Source organism: Xiphophorus hellerii, chromosome 14 (assembly GCF_003331165.1).
Source record: "Xiphophorus hellerii strain 12219 chromosome 14, Xiphophorus_hellerii-4.1, whole genome shotgun sequence".
In the NCBI taxonomy this organism is placed as follows: Eukaryota; Metazoa; Chordata; class Actinopteri; order Cyprinodontiformes; family Poeciliidae; genus Xiphophorus; species Xiphophorus hellerii.
The window spans coordinates 21,671,102-21,695,187 of NC_045685.1; the positions used below are offsets into that span (position 1 = coordinate 21,671,102).

Consider the following 24,086-nt stretch of genomic DNA (forward strand, 5'->3'; position numbering starts at 1 on the left):
AAGCAGTTCCTGCAGAAGTCTCTAACTCCAGCAAGACAGAGCGCAATCGATGAGGAGCTTGCCAAGATGGTGGCACGTGATTTCCAGCCCTTTTCCATTGTAGAGGATGTTGGATTTAGGAGTTACTGCCATGCCCTCAATCCCATGTATGCCCTCCTCAGCCGAAAAACCCTGTCACAGAAAATAATCCCAGGCCTATATGATGCAGCACGGGCCTCCCTGCAAGAAAGGGTGAAGAGAGCCTCAGCTGTATGCTTGACTGCTGGACATCCCGCGCCACCACATCATTTATGTCTGTCACCTGCCATTTCATTGAAAACTACAGTATGGTGTCATCTCTGCTGGACTGTTTGGAGTTTAGTGACAGGCACACATCCGAAAACCTGGCAGAAGAGCTCCTCCGAGCGGCAAGAGAGTGGGGGGGGGGTGGAAAACAAAGTTGTGTGTTGTGTCACAGACAATGCAGCCAACATTACAAGAGCCATCCAGCTGTTGAAATGGATACACCATCCATGCCTGGCACACACCATTAATCTATCTGTGAGAAATGCTCTGAGGGCTATGAAGCCCACTGTGGACAAAGTGAAGGCAATAGTGGAATTTTTCCACCGAAGCACAGCAGCCACCCAAAAACTTAAATCCACCCAGTGGCAGATGTCTATGGCAGAGCTTAAACTCAAACAGGAGTTTGTCACCTGCTGGAATTCTACATTCCATATGATCCAGCGAATGCTTGAATCAAAGGATGTGGTTATTGCAACATTGGTAGTGATCAATGCACCTGTGGCTCCTTATAAAATTAGGTTTAAGCTATTAATTAATAATGTCAAAAATATATATGGGGAGCCGTTTGGGAGCTGAAAGAGCCGGCTCTCCACAGTAAGAAGAGCCATTAGAGTCGCATCTCGAAAAGGAGCCGAAAATCCCATCACTGCTGGTCACGTCACTAATATCTGGTTGTTTCCGTCTCCTGGTTCGTATCCATGTCCCATTCTTCGGCGGTCCCGAGTTGTGCCAAGGAGACTGTATGATTGCCCCCAAACGAGGCCTGTCCAAGAACAATGGGACAGAAGAAGCTGAGAGTCCGAAAAAGCGCCGAACCGGAGACGCAGTGGCTCTAATTCTGGCTAGAGGCGGAAGCAAAGGGATCCCCCTAAAGAACATCAAACCTCTGGCCGGGGTTCCTCTTATCGGCTGGGTGCTGAGAGCCGCCATCGACTCGGGAGAGTTTGACAGGTAGATTTTAACGTCCATACTGGTCTTTAGAAGAAAAAAATCAAGCTGGCATCACTGCAGGGCCTGTCCACCTTGGCGAACAATTCTGACACAGCTTGACAATGAGAATATCATTCACCTTAATTCAACTGTTTCAACGATGCATTAAAAGTGTCAATTTTCTTAAAATAAAAGTTTAGATTTAAGCAGAGTTGGCAAGTTCACTTTGTAGAAGTGCAAATAATATCTTTAAAAACAATCTACTTAAGTATACTGTTAACGGGCCGTCGGATGGATTGTAAAGGTGCAGGATAATAACCACTCCAGGAGGGAATAATGTTAATCCTTCTTTAATGAAGATAACCGAACAGGAGTACAGCTGGGTGGTTTAGGTGCTCTAACGCCGATGCAGACGAACTTTATACGTCCACACCAGAGTCAGCGAGCATCCAACAGAAAAAACAGTCCCACCACCAAAACATTACCCTGGAACACACACTCACTGCATGCAGCGTTCCGTTAACGAGATAAATGCACAGTAACGCACCTAAACTCAGATCGACCTAGCAAGCAGTGATGGGATTTTCGGCTCCTTTTCGATATGCGGCTCTAATGGCTCTTCTTACTGTGGAGAGCCGGCTCTTTCGGCTCCCAAACGGCTCCCCATATATATTTTTGACATTATTAATTAATTAATAGCTTAAACCTAATTTTATAATATTTTGTTTCATTATCGACATTGTTAAGCACTTATGATGAGTAAAAATGCCGCATAACAATGCTTTATAAATAAACCTTTTATTATAACCAATTAAATTATCACAAAATAGCACCACTTCCACAAAAATAACTTAAAATAAATTAAACAGTTAAATATAAATACAAACACCCTCCACAATACGAAAAAGTATCAAAGCAGCTTCATAACAGAAAAGGTGCCACAATACAAATATCAAATACATTGCTATTAAATTAAAGTATAAAACTATGAAGGATAAAAAACATGTGAACAACACAAGTTTTGAACCACTAGAGATGAAGAACTCACTGTATTAAATCACTCAAAGACTTACAGATTGGCTTTGAGAAACACCTTGGCAGGATCCTGTTCCTTCTCTCCGTTATGATCTGTCCAGTTTTAGAGAAGATCCTCTCTAAGGGGACGGATGTTGCCACTATGCACAGTCTACCTGCCATCACGTGAGAGAGATGTGGATAGATCAGTGCCTTTGTCTCCCACCAGCTCAGTGGGTCGGCACTGCGCTGGAAAAGAGGCTCCTCAAGGTAGGACCTCACTTCCAGAATAGCATCAGCTGTAGGATTCCTGGTTGCAGTGTCTCCGCTTGCCCGCTCCTCAAAAAACCTCCAAACAGCCGATGCTTGGGGCTCCTCCAGCTCACGTGCTGCTGCTCCCTCCTCTCCTCCATGACCCCCTTGCAGGTGAGATGACTGCCGATACCTTGATGCTGCTGTAGTTATTCTTTGGAGGGCTTCGTCGACTGCTCGGTTGTCATTAAAGGCCACCTTTTTGAAACGGGGGTTGAGGATGGTGGTTTCGGACAGAACTGTGTTGTGCTCCATCCGGTGGAATTTTGTGTCCATGCTTGAACAGAGAGAATTCACCAACTCCTTCACGCTCTCTGTGGTTACTCTGCTCTGGTGCTCTGCTGTCACCCCTGCACAGTTTCAGCATTTTGGAGGCGGTAACATACCTGAAAAAAGAAGCATCAAAATATTATATTTTATATAATATTTATTTATATAGCCTATTTAGCAATATTATTTTAAGTTTCATTTCTAAATTGCTTTACATACTAATAATTTTATTTGTTTAGTAGTATTATTTTCAGCCACTTCTAAACCTGTTTGTCAAATAAATAATTTAACAAGGAACAGTTGATGTTCTTGCACCTGAAGAAGCAGCTGCAGTAGTTGTTGCACTCGCGCTGTCAGAAGGTTGTGGTTCCCTTTCTGGCCTTGACTCCTCCAGCAATACCGATGCGTGTGATGTCCGCATGTGCCTGTGCAGGTTGTTTGTCGAGCCTGCACTATAGGAAATGCTGACTTTGCACAGTCTGCACTCTGCCCTGGAGCTTGATGTAGCATTAAAATGAGTCCAAATCTTGCTCCGTTTTCTGTCACTCATTTATTTTCACCTATTCAGTTCTCACACTGACTCCCCTTCTTTCTGTGCTTCTTGACCGCTGAGTGAGTGTCTGTACATAAACACCTGCCGACGAACGCTATACAGTTTGGCCAACTGCCTGCCGTTTCCACAAAAAAGTGGAGAAACTTTTTTTTCAGTGTTTTCCCACCACATTATTAATTGAAACTATGTGTGATTGGTCAGATGTGTGGAGCACATGCTTGACATGAGGGCAGTGGACCGACCGAGGGAAAAAAACTCTCTGCTCTGGCACTGGCAGAAGAGCAAAACACGCAAGGAGAGGGAAAAGGGCGGGAGAGACAGCGAGGCACCTCAGGACAAAAAAAAACGATGTGGGGAAAAACTATCGGCTCTGGCACTTGCAGAGCACAAGCACAACGACAGGGAGGCGGAGAGACAGCGATATACTGTAGAAAAAAACCCGGCTCCCAAACAGGATCCTAAAACGGCTCCCATTGTGGAGCCGTTTCCAATCGTTCACTTCAAAGAGCCGGCTCTTAGAGCCGGATCGTTAGCGACCGACACATCACTACTGCTCACAGTTGTAAAACTAGTACCTTGTTGCCACGGTTACATGTCATCAGAACAGTAGAAAATTAGATCAAAAATACTTCCAGTCACACAGTGTCTAAAACCAGAGAGAATAATTTTCCAAACATCCAGCGCCTCAACGTAAAAATGAAGATATATACATATTCTCAATTTAATACCATAATTAAAAAACGCATCTTGATATAAACAATACCAGTTGATGGATTCGCAGTTTACAAACACATATTTTTGCATAGTGCGAAACCTAAAATCTTGAACTTCTTCTAATACCAAATTACAAAAGGTGTACCTCAGGGCTCCGTCTCTGGATCCATCTTATTTACAGCCTACTTTTCTAATCTGTGCCTCCTTCTATTTTTATACAGATGACTCTGTAGTTTACTGCTACCACTCAATCATAGGCATTTTAATCTCTACAGTCTGTTTTTGATTGAGTATATTTATAAAATGTGCTTTGGCACTAAGAATGCCAAATGAAAAACATTAGTCTGTTTATTTTAGAAGCCATAAAGATGATATACTGTTAAAATTCAACCCCAAATACACAAACTGGTCGAATGTTACACCGTTTGCATCAACAAAGCCAAAGGAAAAATTGAAATAAGAAATTAGAGATGAACACAGAAGGTTGTTTTCAACCAGAGAAAACCAGTATAGCATGCAGAGCAGTGTGGCCTCAGGACCAGGATCAACTCAGAAAGGTTGAAAATGAAGTCAAGGGAATGTAGGGAGAGACACTCCTCATTACTTTGTCATTATTTTGCCTCCAAGTAGCCAGACTTTCTTGTATTTCATGTTCTCTTGAGCAACATTTCTCCAGGCTTTCTGAAATACCTATATGACTTTTTGCTGCTCTGTTATACAGACTTTTAGTTCTGGTCTTTATTACTAAGACAGGCCGCCTAGGTGTGCAAGTGGCCATCATGTCAGCTTTTACTTTGACACATAATTTTAATTTCATAGCTTTTCCTTCCAGGAAATCTAAGCCGATTGGGACCAAAGGGTGATTTTTAGGAATATTTCTCAAAGTTGGAAGATGGAAATTTCTTGGGCTGAAATTAGGGTAAACTTTTAGTAGAATGCAACTTTTGAGATGTTGCTAAAAAAAAAAAACACACTATAGTACACTTTCTGCTTTCGGAGTGGCCTACGTGGCGCTCACATATGCACTCAAACCGCACCAGAATTCACTTCAACCAAGCCAAGACCTAGTATTGTAGGTGGACCAGAGTTTACTTTTTTTTTTCTTTTAAACTTTATTTTTGTTATTTTTGCAGTTTTAGAGACACACATACATACATTGAACAGTTAGACCCCCCTCTAACAAAAAATTACAGAGCAGCTAGTTTGACAGGAGCAGTTGAGTGATAACAAGGAAAAAACAAAAATAAGAAAATAGGTAATTACATAAATTATACAGTTGGTGTCAAGCTACAATGAGTGATCCATTTCTTCCAGTATTTATTGTATTTATAAGTGGCAAGCCTTAATGAAAAAGTCAGTCTCTCCATTGCGTGAATTTCCTCAATTATGTCCTTCCAGTCCAAACATGACGGTGGTTCCACATCAAGCCACCGGCGAGTTATAGCTTTCTTTGCACCTGCTAATAATATTAGTAGGAGGTATCTATCAGACTTCTGCAGTTCCTGAGGTAAATTACCCAGGAAAACCACAGAAAAATCACAACATAAATTTAAGTCCATTTTAGTATTGATTTCTTTTATCACTTCCGACCAATAGGGTGCAATCTTGATACATTCCCAAAAAATATGAAAATGTCCTGCAGACACATTCCCACAGTTCCTCCAACATTTTGCCTTTTCAGTATCATTACAATGTTTACTTTTAATGTTAGGTGTAACAAAAAAACGCACCATACATTTCCAGGAAAATTCCTTCCACAGGCCAGAACTTGACGTGTGAATCACAGAATTGCATATATTTAACCAAACCTCTTCATTTATTGTTATTTTGGCTTCTTTTTCCCATTTAGTCTTAATATATGTTGTATTACATTTCCTCTCCGTTCGTAGACATGCATATAGTTTGGATATTGTTTTTTTGGGAGGTCTTCCGTTGCTCGAATCTAATAGGATTTTAAGTATACCATTCTCATCCTCCTCCAAATATTTTATACTTTTATTGTAGTAGTGTCTTAACTGGAGGTATCTTAAAAAGTCACATTTTTCCAGGTTATAGTTATCTTGAAGTTGTTTAAAACTTTTTAATTCATTATTCTTTGTAATCTTCCAATAACTTGTTATGCCTTTTTGTGACCACTGTGTAAATCTCTTATCCATTCTTGCAGGGAGAAAATCTCTATCATAAGCAGGCCATCTTAGAATTCGAGCATTTCTTTCAGTCTTTACTTGCTTTAATATTTTATGCCATATGTCCAATGGTACTTTTATCCATAAGGGTAGTAGGTCAGAATCTATATGTTTTTTAATAAGACAATGATCTCCGAGCCAGGATTGTAGAGGTATATCACTGTAAGATAGGTCTATCTCTTTCCATTTAGCTTCACATGTTGGGTCACACCAACCCATCAACACTCTCATCTGTGCTGCTCTGTAATAATCCTCTAGGTGTAGTAAAGCCCATCCACCCCTTTCTTTTGACAGCTGTAGTGTCTGGAATTTTATTCTCGGTCTTTGTTTAGCCCAGATAAAATTTGAGATTATTCTGTCCCAATCGCGAAATTGTTTGTCAGGTACTTTTATAGGCAAGGCCCGAAAAAGATAAAGAAGCCTTGGTAAAAGGTTCATCTTTATTATATCTATTCAATTATGTAGATTCATGGGTAATAGAGACCAATGTTGTAGATCCGCCCTAATCTCTACTGTCAGTGGGATATAGTTGCATTCAAAAAGATTAGATAACTCTACAGGAATTTTAATTCCCAGATATTTTATAAATGTATTGTGCCAGTTGAACCCGGACATTTTCTGAATTTTTACTGATGGTTGATAGTTAAATGAGAGAACCTGTGTTTTCTGTAGATTTGATTTATACCCTGAATAAGTGCCGAATGTCTTGAGTAAAGACAGAAGATTAGGTAGGCTGACTTCCGGGTTAGTTAGCAATACGAGCACATCATCGGCATAGAGGCATATCTCGTGCATTGTGCCTTTAATGGCTACACCCATAATATCCTTGTGTTCTCTGATGGCCTGTGCTAGAGGCGCAAACAATGTGGGGCTGAGAGGGCAGCCTTGGTGACAGCCCCTTCCTAGTTGTATTTTATCTGATAAATCCCCATTAATCTTAATCCTGGCAGAGGGTGACTCATACAGAGATCGAAAGCAACCTATAATTTGATTATTAAAGCCAAATCTTTCCAAAGCCAAATAAAGATAGTCCCAACTCACTGAATCAAACGCCTTTTCTGCATCTAAACTAACAGCTATCGATTCTGTGTTTTTCATTGGGTCTATGAGGTGAAGAGCCCGTCTCACGTTGTCATGGGTTTGTCTGTTGTGAACAAAACCGGTCTGATCTGCGTCTGTAATTTCTGGAATTATAAATTCGAGCCTTTTAGCCAATATTGTTGCAAATATCCTGTAATCAATGTTTAAAACTGATATTGGTCTGTATGAACCACATTCTGTTTTATCTTTACCTGGCTTAGGAATCACTGAGATCACCGCTCTTCTCCAAGATGGTGGTGTTTCCCCTCCAGAAAGTACATGATTAAAGCAATTCTTAAGCAGAGGAGTAAATAATTTTCGGAAGTGTCTATACCACTCCGCCGGGTAGCCGTCCTCACCTGCCATCTTATTCCCTTTCATTTTTGAAATTGCTTTATTAATCTCCTCCTCAGTTATTTGTTGTGTTAGCCTGTTATTTTGATCTGTTCCTATCGATGGTAAATCCAGTGAGGCAAGAAATGCTCTCACTGAGGACGGGTCTGCTGAGTGAGGCTGTGTGTATAGTTGAGTGTAGCATAATTCAAAAGATTTTTTAATGTCTTTTAGAGAGTGGTGTGTCATTTTATCTATTGGATTTTTAATTTTTTGTATAAATCTATCAGTTTGTTGTTTACGTATTCTCCAGGCAATACATTTCTTTGATTTGGGTCCATTTTCATAATAATTCTGTTTAATAAATGTAGTTTTTTTCTCTATTTGGTCTTCGTATAAACAGTTTAGAGCTTGTTTTGTTTCTCTTATTTGTAGCAGGGTGTGGTCATTATTATTTTCCATGTGCTGTATTTCTAAAGATTTTAATTTTATAGTAAGATCTTTTAAAACACTTCTCTTTTTCTTTTTTCTTATGGGAGGACCACATAATTAACTTCCCTCTCAGAACAGTCTTTGCTGCGTCCCATAAGATACAGGGAGAAATATCCTCTGTGTTGTTGTGGTCCATATAGTCTTTGAATTCTTTTTCTACGAAGCTGTCAAGTTTAGTATCATTCAATAAACTATTATTAAGCCTCCACAGGGTTTTTTTACGATCATTATCCAGGTGAAGTGTCATATACACCCCCGCATGATCAGATATATCTCTCACCCCGATGTCACAGTTTATTATTCTATGTTTATCAGCACTTTGTATAAAGAAATAATCTAATCTTGAATGCATCTGATGAGAGTAAGAAAAAAAAGGTGTATTTTTTATCCTGAGGGTTTAAGTTCCTCCATACATCCACCAACCCTAATTCTTTAAGCATTCTTTTAATCTATATTGCTTCTGTCTGAGCTTTTGTAATTTTGCTGGTTGAGTCCAGAAAAGGATTTAAGTGAACTTTCCAGTCTCCCCCCATATCAATATCCCAGATACTTCTGTTGCAATCATGTCAAAAATTTTCTTAATAAGTTGTGTATTATTTCCGGGTGGTCTATACACATTCAGTAAGGTTACTTCTTTATGATCTACTGTATGTATCCTTTGACCAGTTTATACTGTCCTTCTTTGTCTTTAATTTGTGAGGAGAACTGAAAGTTCAGCCTGTTGGACAATAAAATCGCTACTCCTCTAGAGCTGCTTTTTGCATATGAAGAAAAGTACACATTTTTAAACCCCATTTTACATAATTTTTCATGTTCAGCAGTAGAAATATGTTTCTTGCCAAAAAATTATATCTTGCTTTTCTAGTTTCATCTTTGCAAGAGCTTTGCCTCTTTTAATGGGATTATGTAAGCCGTTAACATTAAGAGTAATTACCTTATATTGTTGTTTCACTTCTGTCATTAGTATATAAAAAAAGAAATGCCTATTATTTTCCAGGTGCTCTGGTGAACAAAGGGGGGTCTGCAAAACAACAAAACACATAACATACGTGACTTCCAAGAGTGAAGTACCATTCCACCTTCAGAGTAGTGAGGAGAGTCCCTGGAATCCCAGGGGGCTCCTCGCAGTGCTGCCCATCGTCTCTCGTCCATCATGGCAGCGCCCATGGAGAAAGCATGTCTGTTCCCAGATCTGCGGTCGTCCATAATATTCGTACTTTGCAGAGGAATTCACAAGAAGGTTACAGGGTGTTGTCGTTGCGCTTGAAGGCCCTAAGTTTTTCCTGGATGTGTTTCACTCGCGTTTCCCGGGTCCACCGCTGGATTCCGCTCGCTCCTTCCCAGGAGAAGGGTCCCGGTTTGGGCTGGGAGGCGTCCTCCGTTGGTTTACCCGCCGCTTCAAACATGTTCCTCTTCCTCATGTCGTCAGACGCGTCCTGTGCACTGTTGTAAATCACAGGGCCGTTCTGGTAAAACACACGAAGTCTGGATGGGTACATGGTCTGGAAGCGAAGTCCCTTCTCTTTTAAGATCTTCCTGATGGGATTATATGCTTTACGTTTAGCGAGGATATCACTGGGGAAATCTTGATCGAAGAACACGCGCTTTCCTTTCAGCTGTATCACTTTCTTACCCCACGCAGAACGGAGCACAAGTTCCTTCATAGTATACTCCAGAAAATGTATCACGATGGATCTGGGGTTGGAGCCGGACGGCGGTTTGGGTCCGAGAGATTATCATTAATGACGGATGTCCTTCTTTAAATGTATAAAACATAAATGAAACAAACTGTCGGATACCAGCAGATATCTCATCTCTCTAACCTCACAGATTCCTCACAGTCTAACATTAAGTTACCGTACTTATCTTGTGTCCGCGAGGCAAAGGTTTAATGTCTTTTATTTATAAAAACAACTCAAAGGAACAGTTCCATTCTCAGATAAAATACAATCTGCACAGCAGGATGACCTTTGTCTAAATGTTGGACATGTCCTATATTGACCCTTAACCCCCTACTTTCATACAGTAGACGAGGATGTAAAGCTGTGGCTGCTGTCCTTTTGTTTTCTCCTAGTCAAATATCCTGTATTGGCGACGAAAGATGTGTCCACCCATATTTAACGGCTTTGAGACGTCATGCCTCCTGACTGAACAGTAAATCCTGTTCAGTCAGAGAGACGAGTTTAACAGGATCTGTGGTCCACTCCCTTTCTTCCTCCTCTTCTCTCTCTTTACCTTTGTCTCTCTTTCTATCTTCATCTCGGTCTGTTTCTCTCTCCTGAGTTTATATTTTCAAACTCTATTAAAAAAACAATTTTTTTATATATACAAAACAGAGACAGATGGTGATTTTCAAGTCAAATCAAGTTTATTTTTATTTCAGCAACAAGGCAGTTTAAAGTGCTTTAAATTATAAAAACATCATATGGCACACATGCAAATACTACATTTTGTCAAATCATCAAGCAAATATACATCACATGTATTGATTTATTTTTAGTTAAATAAAAATAACTAACATAGATCAATTATTTTTTACCTGATCAACTGTTTAACAGTTTCGGCTGTTTTGCATTTTTCTGGAAGTTTGTTCCACATTTGTGGTGCATAGAACCTGAATTCTGCTTCTCCATGTTTGGTTCTGGTTCTGGGGATGCAGAGCAGAACCAGAACCAGAAGACCTGAGAGGTCTGGAAGGTTGCTATGACAACAGCAGATATTTAATGTATTGTGGTGCTAAGCTGTTCAGTGATTTATAAACTAACAGCAGTATTTTAGTCCATTCTCTGAGCTACAGGGAGCCAGTGTTGGGACTGTAGAACTGGGTGATGTGCTCTAACGTCCTGGTTTTAGTGAGAACGCGAGCAGCAGCATTCTGGATCTGATTGATTTGTTTTAGGCAGATCTGTGAAGAAACAGTTTCAGTAATCAATGCAACTAAAGATAAACACAAGGATGAGTTTTTCTAGATCTTGCTGAGACATTAGTCCTCTAATCCTGGAAATGTTCGTCAGGTGATAGTTACATAACGACTTTATAACCGTCGTTGTGTGGCTCTGAAGCTTCAGGTCAGAGTCCATCACTACACCCAGATTTCAGCCCTGATCTCTGGTTTTTAGTTCTAATAACTGAAGCTGTGCATTGACTCCAGATCGTTCCTATTTAGGTCCAAAAGTAATAACTTCAGTTTTGTTTCTGCTCAGCTGGAGACATTTATCTGTTCTATTAGCGCTAGAGTGGGTTCAGAGTCACCTGGTGACATCGTAATGTAGAGTTATGTATCATCTGCATAGTTTTGATATCTGATTGCTTGTTATAATCTGAGGTAGTAGATGTCAAATATGAGGGATCCCAGGATTGAGCCTTGGGGTACACCACATGTGACGTACGTCTGTACCGATGGGAAGTTACATATTGACACAAACATAACTGGCACATTTCATATAATCCATCAATTAAGCTTTACTATAACACAGATAATGTGTCAACACTGTGCTGTTTCAGGACCTTGTGGCTGATTGTGTCTCAATTGATCGCAGTTAAGAGGCAAACAAACTCTTCAACTTAGTGCACTAAAACTAAGTTAAACATTAAATATGCTACGCAGTTCACAGCAGGTCAGAATAAGCCTCCATTTGAAACCACTTCCAGTTGAGTTTATTTTGAAACCATTTCTTTTAAAAGATGTGAAAAATCTGGTAGCTAATAAGAAATTTTTCAAACTAAGGCTCCCTCAGACTATCAGGGCCCCACAATAATGCTTGATCAAAGATCAAAATGTTTATTTCTTAATAGAGAATGAGCAAATTACGTTTAATTTGATGGTTTCAGTATTGATAAGCTAAAAGATTTGAACATTTATTTGTTAAAAGTGTAAAAAATAATCTTAACAGTGTGGTTGTTTTGTTACCATGGTTACTGTCTGATATATTCTCTTTGTGTTTGAGCTCCTGTTTGTCCACAAACACATTTCAACAAATAAAAATCAGTAACTTTGAGCTCCTCCCCAGATTCCAGATGTAAGTCCAGTTGTGTATCTGTGCCCAGATGTAGAAATTGGTGATTTAGATGAGAAAATTTGGCAAATTTAAGGTTGTAGCTGGTAGATTAAGAAAACCAAATCTCGTTTTTATTTATATGGAAAAATATTTGTTCTTTTTCAATTCACAGCTAAACATGACATAACATCCTTAAAAAGTACCAATATCACTAAATGTGGAAAAGTTCAAGGTGTATGGATACCTCTGTAGGACACTATATAATCTAATCTAACTCAGAGGAAACATGAATAAAAGAGAGCTTATGATTGTTTTGGGGTTTGACCTGAACCTTCAGAGACACATAAAGACAGTTACAAAGTCGGTCTTTTGTCACCTGAAGAACATTTCCAGGGTTTAAAATGATTCCACTAAGGAAATGAGGAAGGGAGGAGTCAGTGGAGAGCACCGGAGTTGAGCCTTTTTTTCATTCGGTGTCATCAACAGAAAGAGAAAAAGGCCGGAAGAGACGATAATGCCGATAATTAAAATGACGTCGATAGTTTTAATTTATCGTACGATTACTTGATTTACCGTTTATCGCGACAGGCCTATGTGTGAAAGTGTAAATAATATCTCTATAAGGAGAAAAGCAATCTATTTAAGGATACTTTCAATAGGCTGCATTTCCTGAAATGCATTTCTAATCTTATCAATTGTAATATGTTCTATTATGTTTTACATTATAGTTTTGTGTTTGAGCTTGGATTGTTTACAGATGGACTTAAGCAAATAATTTAATATAAAAGTTGCTCTTGTTTTTAAGCTCATATTTTATTAGCTTATTTGATTTAATTGAGTCAATTAATTACTTTCATTTTTCTGTTTTCAAAACCAGTTTCTCTTGTAAATGAGATCTTGGGTGTCAATGAGAAAACCTGTTTAAATTATGGTCAAATAAAAAACAATAATTAATAAATAATGACTGCATTTGAACTGCTCACAGTTGTAAAACTAGTACCTTGTTGCCATGGTTACACATCATCACAACAGACCAAATTAGAGCTAAAATCCTGCCAGTCACAAAATGCTTGAATTTAACCAAATATCAAAATGTTTATTTCTTTATAGAGAATGAGCAAATTACATTTAATTTTATGTTTTCAATATCGATAATCTAAAAGATTTGAACATTTATTTGGTAAAAGTGTAAAAAATAATCTTCACAGTGTGGTTGTTTTGTTACCATGGTTACAGCTCCTGTTTGCCCACAAACACATTTCAACAAAAGAAAATCAGCAGCTTTAAGCTCCGCCCCCTTTTCCAGATTCTAGATCCAAGTCCAGTTGTGTATCTGTGACCAGATGTGGAAATTGGTGACTTAGATGAGAAAATTTGGCAAATTTAAGGTTGTAGCTGGTAGATTAAGAACCCAAATCTCATATTTATTTATATGGAAAAATATTTGTTCTTTTCAATTCACAGCTAAACATGACATAACATCTCTAAAGAGTAGCAATATTACTAAATGGAAAAGTTCAAGGTGTATGGATACCTCTGTAGGACACTATGTATTATAAACTAACTCAGAGTTTATAATACATAAACAAGACGGCTTATGATTGTTTTGGGGTTTGACCTGAACCTTCAGAGACACATAAAGACAGTTACAAAGTCGGCCTTTTGTCACCTGAAGAACATTTCCAGGGTTTAAAATGATTCCAGGAAACTTTTTCAGTTGCATTGATTATTGTAGCAGTGTCTTCACAGGTCTGAATAAAAAATCCTCCAGATGCAGCTGGTCCAGAACGCTGCTGCTGGCATTCTGACTAAAACCAGGAACATAGAGCACATCACTCCAGTTCTAAAGTCCTTCAAGGTCCACAGCCAGAACCAAACATGGAGAAGCAGCATTTAGTTTTTAGGCTCCACTAATCTGGTACAAACTTCCAGAAAACTGCAGAAACATTGAGTTCCTTTAAATTAAAACTAACAACCCACCTGTCTAGAGTTGCTTTTAAGACATTGTAATGTTTGTTGTTGTTTTTTATCATATTTAATTCTTTTTTCATATAATCTGCTGGACTGTCCTGCAGCTATAAATAAACATAACTTTTTGTTTGTCTTTTAGTGTTTGGGTGTCAACAGACCACGATGAGATTGAAAAAGTTGCAAAATCCTGGGGGGCCAAAGTCCACCGGAGGAGCAAAGAAGTCTCCAGGGACGACTCCACTTCCTTAGAGACAATTCAGGAGTTTCTCAAGGAAAATCCAAGTAGGAAAAGCTCAGCTGGACACAAGTTGCCCCAAACGTTGGTAATGGAAAATCACAGATGAGTTTTTCTCCTGTTCAGAGGTGGCAGTGGTCTGTAACATCCAGGCTACGTCTCCGTGTCTCCATCCATCTCACATAAAGAAGGCCCTGAAGAAGATCACAGAGGACGGATACGACTCCGTCTTCTCCGTGGTCCGGAGATACCAGTTCCGCTGGAAGGAGGTCGAGAAAGGAAGTGAGTTCACCAAACGCCTGCTATTCCCCAGTTTGACTGTAATTGGACTCAATCAGGGTTCAATTGTTCTGTTCAGCTTCAGAGAACCTACAGCAGAACATGTCCGTCCTTCCTTACAGGTGATGAATGCACTGAGCCGGAGAATCTGGACCCTGCAAAGCGTCCAAGGCGTCAGGACTGGAACGGAGAGCTGATTGAGAACGGTTCATTTTACTTCGCCACCAGAGACCTCATCATGAAGGAAGGACGGCTGCAGGTAGCTGTTCTGAATGTTTAGCTCTCAGTACTGACAATTTGATCCAAAGGTTTCCCTAAAAGCAACATCTGTGCCAGAAAACCAACAAGTTTAAATCAATTCTACCAAAAAGTGGTCAGATATTGAGCCAGAATTAGACCAGAAGCTTGTCAATGACGACAAGTTTGGATCCAAGGTTTGATTTGGGGACGTTTGTTCAAGTGTTATTAGGGATCTATGTATTAATTTGAGGATGTTTGTATAATTTTGATCTTGTTTCTCTCTAACCTTGTTTTTATTCCTCTGTTGACTATAGTCGTGAATTTGCCTCAAACCACCAAAGAGTACTTTGTCGCCATCTAGTGGTCAGAGTTATACCTAATTCACTACAAACCTAAATTCATGTCTGTTACATTTAAATTAAATATCTATTTTTCAATTCGCAAAAGCTGAATATTCAGGCAGTAATAAATAGATTAAAATAATTGTCTAATTAAATTATTGGGTGATGAAAATTAAAGGCATTACTTTGCTGCCATCTTGTGGTCAGAGTTATGCCTAGCTCACCAATTTTCACACTAAAAACTTTAATTCATGTTTGTTGCATTTAAATAATAAACCTCTTTTAACGTTTAGTGGCAAAAACACAAAATTCAGGCAGTAAGGGGCAGAAAATGTCCAATAATAGCTGTTTTATTAGGTGGTGAAAATTAAAGGCACTCTGTCCTATGATGAGCAGATGTTTCTCTAGACCTGTGTCCATCAGTTCCAGATGTTTGGAGGTTTTCTGATGTTTGTGTCGGACTCTCTGCAGGGCGGTCGGGTCGCCTACTTTGAGATGGAGCCGGAGCACAGCGTGGACATCGACGTGGACATCGACTGGCCTGTGGCAGAGCAGAGAGTACTCAGGTGAATTTAAACCGACTGCTTTACAGGGGATCTATGAGGCAAAATTCACATTTTGCACATTTGTATACATTCATTTAGGTTTCTAGTGCTTCTAAATTGTATTAATAATAAAAATAAATTGTATTTTAGGTGTCTGGACAATGAGCTGTCTCAAAAATCCTCTGGAATATAACATGACAAATCAGCAGGCAATGCCTGTTACCTAGCAACCCAAGAAAAGCGCAGCCCATTACCTAGCAACCTAAGCAGAGCTCCAGAACATTTGGTCAGCTAGTTTTACTGCTGTACGATGGCTGCTGGAAAAGACACGGATTTTGTTGTCGATTTACTGTGGCGGGACCATTTTAAGCTTTCTTGTTATTTGTGCAGGAGGCTCCACTTCTGCTTTTCAAAGATGTACACTTGTATAATTGCGCATCTTTTTGCAGCCATTTTCATGTCCAAGTGTAAATGTTGAATTGGGGGCGTGGCCAGCAGCAGCTTTGGATTTAAAGTGACAGGACGCCCTAAAACAGAACTGATCAGACTGAAATCTCATTGTGGATTTGAATGAATTTGTGCAAAAAATTTAATAAACATGTATTTTATAGCTCATACCTATTTCAATCTGTTCAAGAAAGCATAAGAAGTTACCTTTACTCTTAAAAACAACCTAAATTATTTCAGATTCTTGAGAATTCACCTTTGAACCTTTTATTTTAATTTCTAACTTTGTTTAATATTAGTATTTTGTCCATCTGGACATCCTGCTGAACTTTATTTTTATGTTTGGGTTCTCTGCTTTTCCCAACAGGTATGGATACTTTGGCCAGGGAGTGTCTCTGATGTTCTGTGAAGTTTCTGGATGTTTGACAGATGGACGGGTCCACTTGTCTGGGTCCCTGGACAGGCCTGGAGTGTCCTTTGCTGGTGGCCCGTGTGACACTGATTCTGGAGTGGTCTCTGCTAGCGTGTCCGACTCTGAAGCGTCCTCTGCTAAGGGCTCCATCCACAGCAGAGACACAGAAGGATTCAGTGTCTCCATCCACAGCAGAGACACAGCAGGACTCAGGAAGCTGCAGAAAAACGATCTGAAGGTCGGATCTGTCGCCTTTATTAACGTCAAAGGAGAAACTTTGACCAGTGTCCTGTAACGCATTACACCTCCTGTCCTCCAGGTGGTGCTGCTGATCTCTGAGGAAGATGTGCTCCGACAGATGCGTTTTAAACTGAAGATGATGACGGACTGCGAAGTGATGGTAGTTGGAAAGGATCCACTAAAAGATGTGCAGTCGATGGTGGAGAAGGAGAAGCTGGACTGGAAGGATGTGGCCTACATGGGTAAAAATCTGGACTTTTTAAACTTTTTTTGACTTTAGTCTGGTTGATGTTTTCAAAAATACTTAAATTTTCAAGAGATTTTGTAGAAAATGAATGTTATAGTTTAAAGATTATAGTCATCAACTGCTGGTGATAAGATTAAGGAAATTTGGATTAAGGATATGTAGATTTATGTAGATTAAGGAAATCTACATAAACTGGAAACTGTTGGACAGATGTGTCAAGTCGAGGCTCGCGTTCATATTTTAACAGTTTGTAGCAAAATTTATTAATAAGGGCATGCTGTGGTGGTGCAGGGGTAAAGCAGGACCCACGTATTGAGGCCTTAGTCCTTGTGGCAGTGGTCGCAGGTTCGATTCCTGGCCTGGCGACTTTTTTTTTTTTTTTTTTTCTCCGAAGAGTTTTTGCGGCATTAGTGGCTCGTATTTTTTTGACAGTAGGCAGACAGGAAGGAGGGTGAGGAGAGGGGGGAAGACATGCGGCAAAGGTCGTCGGGACCGGGAGTCGAGCCCGCGATGTCCGCTTCGAGGACTAAGGCCTCCAAACGTGGGGCGTGCTAACCCCCGGCCTGGAGACATTTGCCGCATGTCGTACCCTCTCTCAATACCCTGTTTCCTGTAGAACTACTTTCAAATAAAGGCCACTAGAGCCATCAAAACCTTTAAAAAAAAATTATTAATAAAACTACCCAATAACTATCAACCCTTTAAAGGCATTCTTGATCTTGATGTTGTCCAAAATAAAAATGAGTTTTACATCCCTGCTTTTTTGGTGTTGGTGGCTAGACTGGGTTTCCTTCAGTGTATTACACTGCCTGGCCAAAAAAAAAGTTGCCACCAAAAAATGGTCACACTCTCTAATATTTTGTTGGACCGCCTTTAGCTTTGATTACAGCCCGCATTCGCTGTGGCATTGTTTCAATAAGCTTCTGCAGTGTCACAAGATTTATTTCCATCCAGATTTATTTCCATCCAGTGTGGCATTAATCTTTCACCAAGATCTTGTATTGATGATGGGAGAGTCTGACCACTGCGCAAAGCCTTCTCCAGCACATCGCAAAGATTCTCAATGGGGTTAAGGTCTGGACTCTGTGGTGGCCAAACCATGTGTGAAAAAGATGTCTCATGCTCCCTGAACCACTCTTTCACAATGTGAGCCCCATGAATCCTGGCATTGTCATCTTGGAATATGCCCGTTCCATTTGGGAAGACAAAATCCATTGATGGAATAACCTGGTCATTCAGTATATTCAGGTAGTCAGCTGACCTCATTCTTTGGGCACACAATGTTGCTGAACCTAGACCTGACCAACTGCAGCAACCCCAGATCACAGCACTGCCCCCACAGGCTTGTACAGTAGGCACTAGGCATGATGGGTGCATCACTTCACCTGCCTCTCTTCTTACCCTGATGCGCCCATCACTCTGGAACAGGGTAAATCTGGACTCATCAGACCACATGACCCTCTTCCATTCCTCCAGAGTCCAATCTTTATGCTCCCTAGCAAACTGAAGCCTTTTTTTCTGGTTAGCCTTACTGATTAGAGGTTTTCTTACGGCTACACAGCTGTTCAATCCCAACCCCTTGAGTTCCCTTCGCATTGTGCGTGTGGAAATGCTTTTGCGTTCACAATTAAACATACTCCTGAGTTCTGCTGTTGTTTTTCTTCGATTTGATTTGACCAAACGCTTAAGCTTAACATTTAGCTTCCAATGTGGATTTCTTTAATTTATTTATTTAAGCACTAACAGATTATTTTCTGCAATAAAGTACAATAAATAAATAAATATTTTACTGGGTAAAAGTAATTTCTCAAGTTTCAGCAATCTGGAAAAATGTTAATTTGAGGTATTTTTCAGCTCTGAATAACTGGGAAAAAATAGAGGATAGAAAACTATTTCATTTTATTCCTTTCCAGTTAAAAAAAACGTATTAACTTTTTAACCTGCTTTAACATGATTTTGTTATAGAGGGCGGGTGCAATATATTTTATTGTTTGTTTTCCTGTGGTAAAAGTTCAATCTTTTCTATTAAAAAGTGGTTATTATATTTGGCTAAAATTAACAAAATAAGACACAAACTAAGGTTTTTATGCTCGCCCTCTACCAACAATCATGTTCTAGCATCAAGTATTCGCTATTAAAATTATTTTCATACAAATAAGGCCTGTAAGCATAACATTTTACTGCATTTATAATGTTTTAAGCCATTTTAAATTAGTTTAAACAGACAGACGTAGGAAATCTGTGAAGTGAGCTAGCCTCCTAATGGCCGTCCTGTTGGTGGAGCAGTAAAGTAAATATTTACCTGAGTTTTTCCTCCCAGGCTGCGACGCAGTGTCCGCCAGCTGTCTGCACCTGGCGGGTCTGAGCGCGGCGCCTGCAGACGCCCATCCCGACGCCATCAGGGCCGGCAAGTTTGCCTGCAAACAAGGCGGCGGGGCGGGCGCTGTGTGGGAGTTCGTTGAACACGTCCTGCTCCAGAAGCAGCAGGCCAGGCTCCAGATGAAGCAGGATTTGATCGACCGCAACTGCTTCTGATGTCAGAACCTGGATTAAGATGCGACACGTTTTGTGTGAAGTACTTGGGATGGTCATTAAAAATCACTGATTTCTTGTTTCTGCATGTCTTAGTTCAGTTTACTTGTTTGATTGTTGTTCTAAATCTGGTGGTTGGTTTTCATAAAACATCCAGAGGCAATATGGTGAGATTACACTTTAAAACTAAATCAAGCTATGGGTTACTGAATAAAAAGACAGATTTCTGTGTTTTCTGTGTAAAAGTTAAGAGCAGGGGTCACCAACACGGTGCCTGCGGGCCCCGGTTGCCCGAGGGCACCTCGTCAGTCAGAGCAAGTTCTAAAAATAGCCATTGTCATTAGGGAGCACTGCCAAAGAAATTATTTAATTTAATGTTTCTACATTAAAGTAATAACATTTGTTTATGTTTAGAGTTTAAAAAAAGGAAATGATAAAAAACGTTTAAAATAAATTGCTTTATGTATAAAACTCTTTTCTATGGTTAAAGTTCAGAACTTTGCGCAGACGCCTGCAGGATTTTATCGGAGGGCAGCGGCGCCTGCATCTGTACGGCTGTACATACTCTGCGTACCTTGAGATCTTCCTTCAAGTAAAAATAAAAGAATAATTTCTGGAATTTTATTATTTAACCCTCTTTACTATTAACAAAATTGTGGAGGAAAAAAGATCATTTGTGCCAAAACATCTTGTACGCAGCACACATCTGTTTGAGTCTCTGGGGGTCAAAGGGCACTCAAAGCCTAAATCTTTTTGACCAGTTTACTTTTGTTTATTTGGCAGCTTGACGCTTTTTCTGTAAGATAAAAATGAGTGACAGGAGTTTCAACCTCTCGTAGTTCTAAGATCGGTCGTTTTTATCCCGGCGGAGCTTTTTGCCGTGTGCGGTTCTGGCGGGTCGTCGGTTTATGAGCTTCTTTGATGTTTCCTGAACTGGAGAGCTGATGGGTCACCTGTCAGTTGACCTCTGCTGCTCTTCCTGAGCGTCGCGCTAAGACTGCGGGTTAAACCATTTAATCTAGTTGAATTTAATCTAGTGAAAGTAGAGTAGAAATTAAGCAAATATTATTGCTTCACCTTCTCATCCTCTGAACCTCTGACACCACCTGGACCTGCGATCAACACTCTCCTCTTTCCGTGAACCACAAGGTCAGGCTTCACTTCCATGTCTTTATTATTTAGCATCGTCTTGTGGTTTAGGTTTGTGCTGATTTTTGTGCATTGTGCTACTCTCCGATCTGTCTGACCTTTTCTTTTTTTTCAACATCTGTTGGTGTCAGCCAGCGGGTGACCCGTCAGCTGTTCAGTTTGCGAAACCACAAAAAAAGGCGAATAAACCGGCGACCCGCCAGAACCGCACAATGTAAAAAGCTCAGGCGGGATCTTAGAACTACAGGAGGTTCAAACTCCACTCATTCATTTTTAGCTTACAGAAAAACACCAACCCGTGAAATGAACAAAAGCAAACTGACCAATCAGATTTAGGCTTTGCCCTACCTCACCCCTAACAGACTGTACACAGCTGTGTACAGTCTGTTGAATATCTTTTTTTGCCACAATTTTACTAATAGTAAAGAGGGTTAGAAAATAAAACATACGATAACTATTCTTTTTATTCAAAGGAAAATCTCAAGGTACTCAGTGCGTACAGCTGTGCAGCTGCAGGTGTTGCAGCACCAATCCAGACTCTCAGTCACTTGTGGGCAATTTAGAATCACACAGAAAATCTCCAAAACTCTGAACTAAGAACTTCTGACCACATAATAGCAATTAACCATATCTGTCCTTACTGATAACTATTGTCAGTAGTGCCTAACATTAATATGATCAGGCAGCATGTAATCATATATACATACATGTATTATTGTTATAAAGGCTGAGCCAAGAAAATTTACCTTCGTGTTACTCTGGATCCATGAAGTAGCTCCCAGTTTCAAAAAGGCTGGTGACCCCTGGCTAAGAGCAAAGACACTTGAATAAATCTTTTTGCTGGTTTTCACAGGAACGTATTGGATCTGACGTTCTTCCACTATTTCATACCGTTTCATTGTGTTTGTTGTACATTCGGCTCATAAACTCTTACAGATAGCACTGATTATGTTTGGGTTCCCTTTGCTGCTTTAACTCTGCTCTGATGATCTGTCTGATTTAACACTGATGTCCTGCACATAATATGGTTTTGTACCAAATTGCAGTTGTTGATTTCTGTCTGCTCTAAAATCACTGTAATAGCTTAAATGTGCTGTGTTTATTGATCTTTATCACTATTATAGTACTAATGACAGGAAAATTAAATGTTATCATGGAGTACCTGTATAAACTGATTTTCTGGTAGATTTGATTCAATAAAGGGGAAAAAACATTTGTTTCCAATCATTAATAATGCTCAGGTCCCTCTTGAAAATGAGATCTAGATCTCAACAGGGTTTACCTGATTAAATAACGGGATATATTAAGGTATTATCAATAAAGGAGGAAATGAGAATAGATGTGTGGTTTTCATACTTTTTGTGTCTTAACTAGATTTTACAAGAGGTGCTAGAGAACAGGGATGTTTGCATAAAAGGTGGCATTTCTTAGTTATGGCAAATAAAAATTACAAGTTGCTTAATATTAAGATATAACCTTCCACACGAGGGCAGTGTGGGACAGGTGTGTGTGTGTGTGTATATAGAGAGGCAGAGCCTCACCTTTCATCATGGAAAAATAATATATAATGATAAAATAATTTATATTGCTATTTTCACCCTGTGGTTTGTACTGTAAAGTACTTATTTTTCATTTAGCTTAACCAATTCTGGTTATTTTTTTCTTCAAAATCGCTGAATTTTTCGTATTTTCCCATTAAAATGACCGGAAGCGAAGCTGGTGAGGCAGCAGGAAGCTGAGCCTCACCTGGGATTGCGCAACCTCTCGCTAACTGCAGATTCCAGGTGAGGCATGCAGTTCTCTTACCTCATGGCAATACAGAGAGCGAGAAAGAATTGGTTTTGAGTTGTATTTTAACGGTTTTTTCCTTTGCTGTGGAGCACAGCACGAAATTAATCATATCTATATTAATAATATACTTTACATGGATGGCATGTAAAAGATGCCATGTAGGGGGTCTATATTTGTAAATCTGATTATGATTAAGTCAGTACCTCACCAGCTATGAACCTCACCGCACGTATATATAAGGACATGATCAAAAGAAACACTGTGGCAATCTTTTCTTTTCTTTGATTAGTTCTTTGCAGTAAGCAAAAAGTCTATCCTAATATGTGACAACCTGTGGTGTTAAGAGGTAAGTATGTAATTTGCAGTATGTGAAATTACCTTTTTTCATTGACATAAGTGGGACTAAGCCTAAGAACAAAAGAAAAACAACAAACCTAGTGACATCAATGTCTTTGTCTTTATTATTGATAGTATGCCAAAATGTAATCAAGTGAGCAAATACAAAAACTACATCCAGTACATAGAAGGAGGGATAGGTGACACATATTCAATTTTTGATTGCAATATTTTGTGTTATTTAGTAAAGTTACAGTAAAAGACATGATAAAAGTTTTTAAATATTAATTTCAGTTTTTTGGCAAAAGGATTGTAGGCATACAGTATGTCTGTCACTCTTAGGACCACCCAGTTATAAAAAGACTTCAGTATATAATACAAGTTACATTAAGTAATTCCATTATGCAACAGTCTGTGAAATTCTTAAGAAACTTAAATGTAAAGATGGAATCACTTCCACACACAAACTGACAGCTGCTTCAGACTTTCTATGTGTCATAACAGACCAGCATTGATCACATTCACATGGTCAATATGTGACATCACCTTAGCCCCGCCCCTTTGAACAGGAGATCACCTGTTTTCCTGCTGGTGGTCATAATTTTGCTGTTTGATTCATACTAATTTAGACCTGAGTCCAATGACAGAACAACATGATGCTGAATCCTTCTCTCAGCAATGGCTGGTGGCTGCAGCATGTTGCTGTGATAGAATGACGAATTCTAATCCCTTGAAGTTTACATAATGTTGGCTCTAAATCACACATGCATCATCCAATTTGTACCAAAAAACTTATCTTTGTTAACCTCTTTAGAGGTCAAAAGGTTATATTGAAATTTGACTCCAGGTCGCCCCCTAAATTATTCCAACAGTTATATCTCCATGATACATCATCTGATCTGCACCAGATTTTTTGTGCATCATCAGGGGGTTCTGCTTCACATATTGGTGTAGTAGTTTAATGAAATCACGTAAGCCCTGCCCACTCAGAAAAAAAATTAAGATTATCGGGTGGCTCCTCCAACATAAGATTGAGACTATATCCTCTAAATCTTGACAAACACACAAGATATGTTCTAAACCCTACAGGAAGTCCCCACCAATCCTGAGCCACAAAATAGGAAGTGACAATGACCCCTAGTCTGGAAAGTCTG

General features: G+C 39.5%; 1 protein-coding gene across 1 annotated transcript; it reads left to right on the top strand.

The window, feature by feature from the left end:
* Window positions 1–1,027: 1,027 nt before the first annotated feature.
* LOC116733438 (N-acylneuraminate cytidylyltransferase-like) lies at window positions 1,028–22,018 on the top strand. Its single transcript, XM_032584294.1, has 8 exons — window positions 1,028–1,236; window positions 14,278–14,420; window positions 14,500–14,655; window positions 14,775–14,911; window positions 15,705–15,799; window positions 16,593–16,875; window positions 16,957–17,119; window positions 19,445–22,018. The coding sequence occupies exons 1-8, from the start codon at window positions 1,028–1,030 to the stop codon at window positions 19,657–19,659; spliced, it is 1,401 nt and encodes a 466-aa protein (XP_032440185.1). The 3' UTR covers window positions 19,660–22,018.
* The last annotated feature ends 2,068 nt before the right edge of the window (window positions 22,019–24,086 follow it).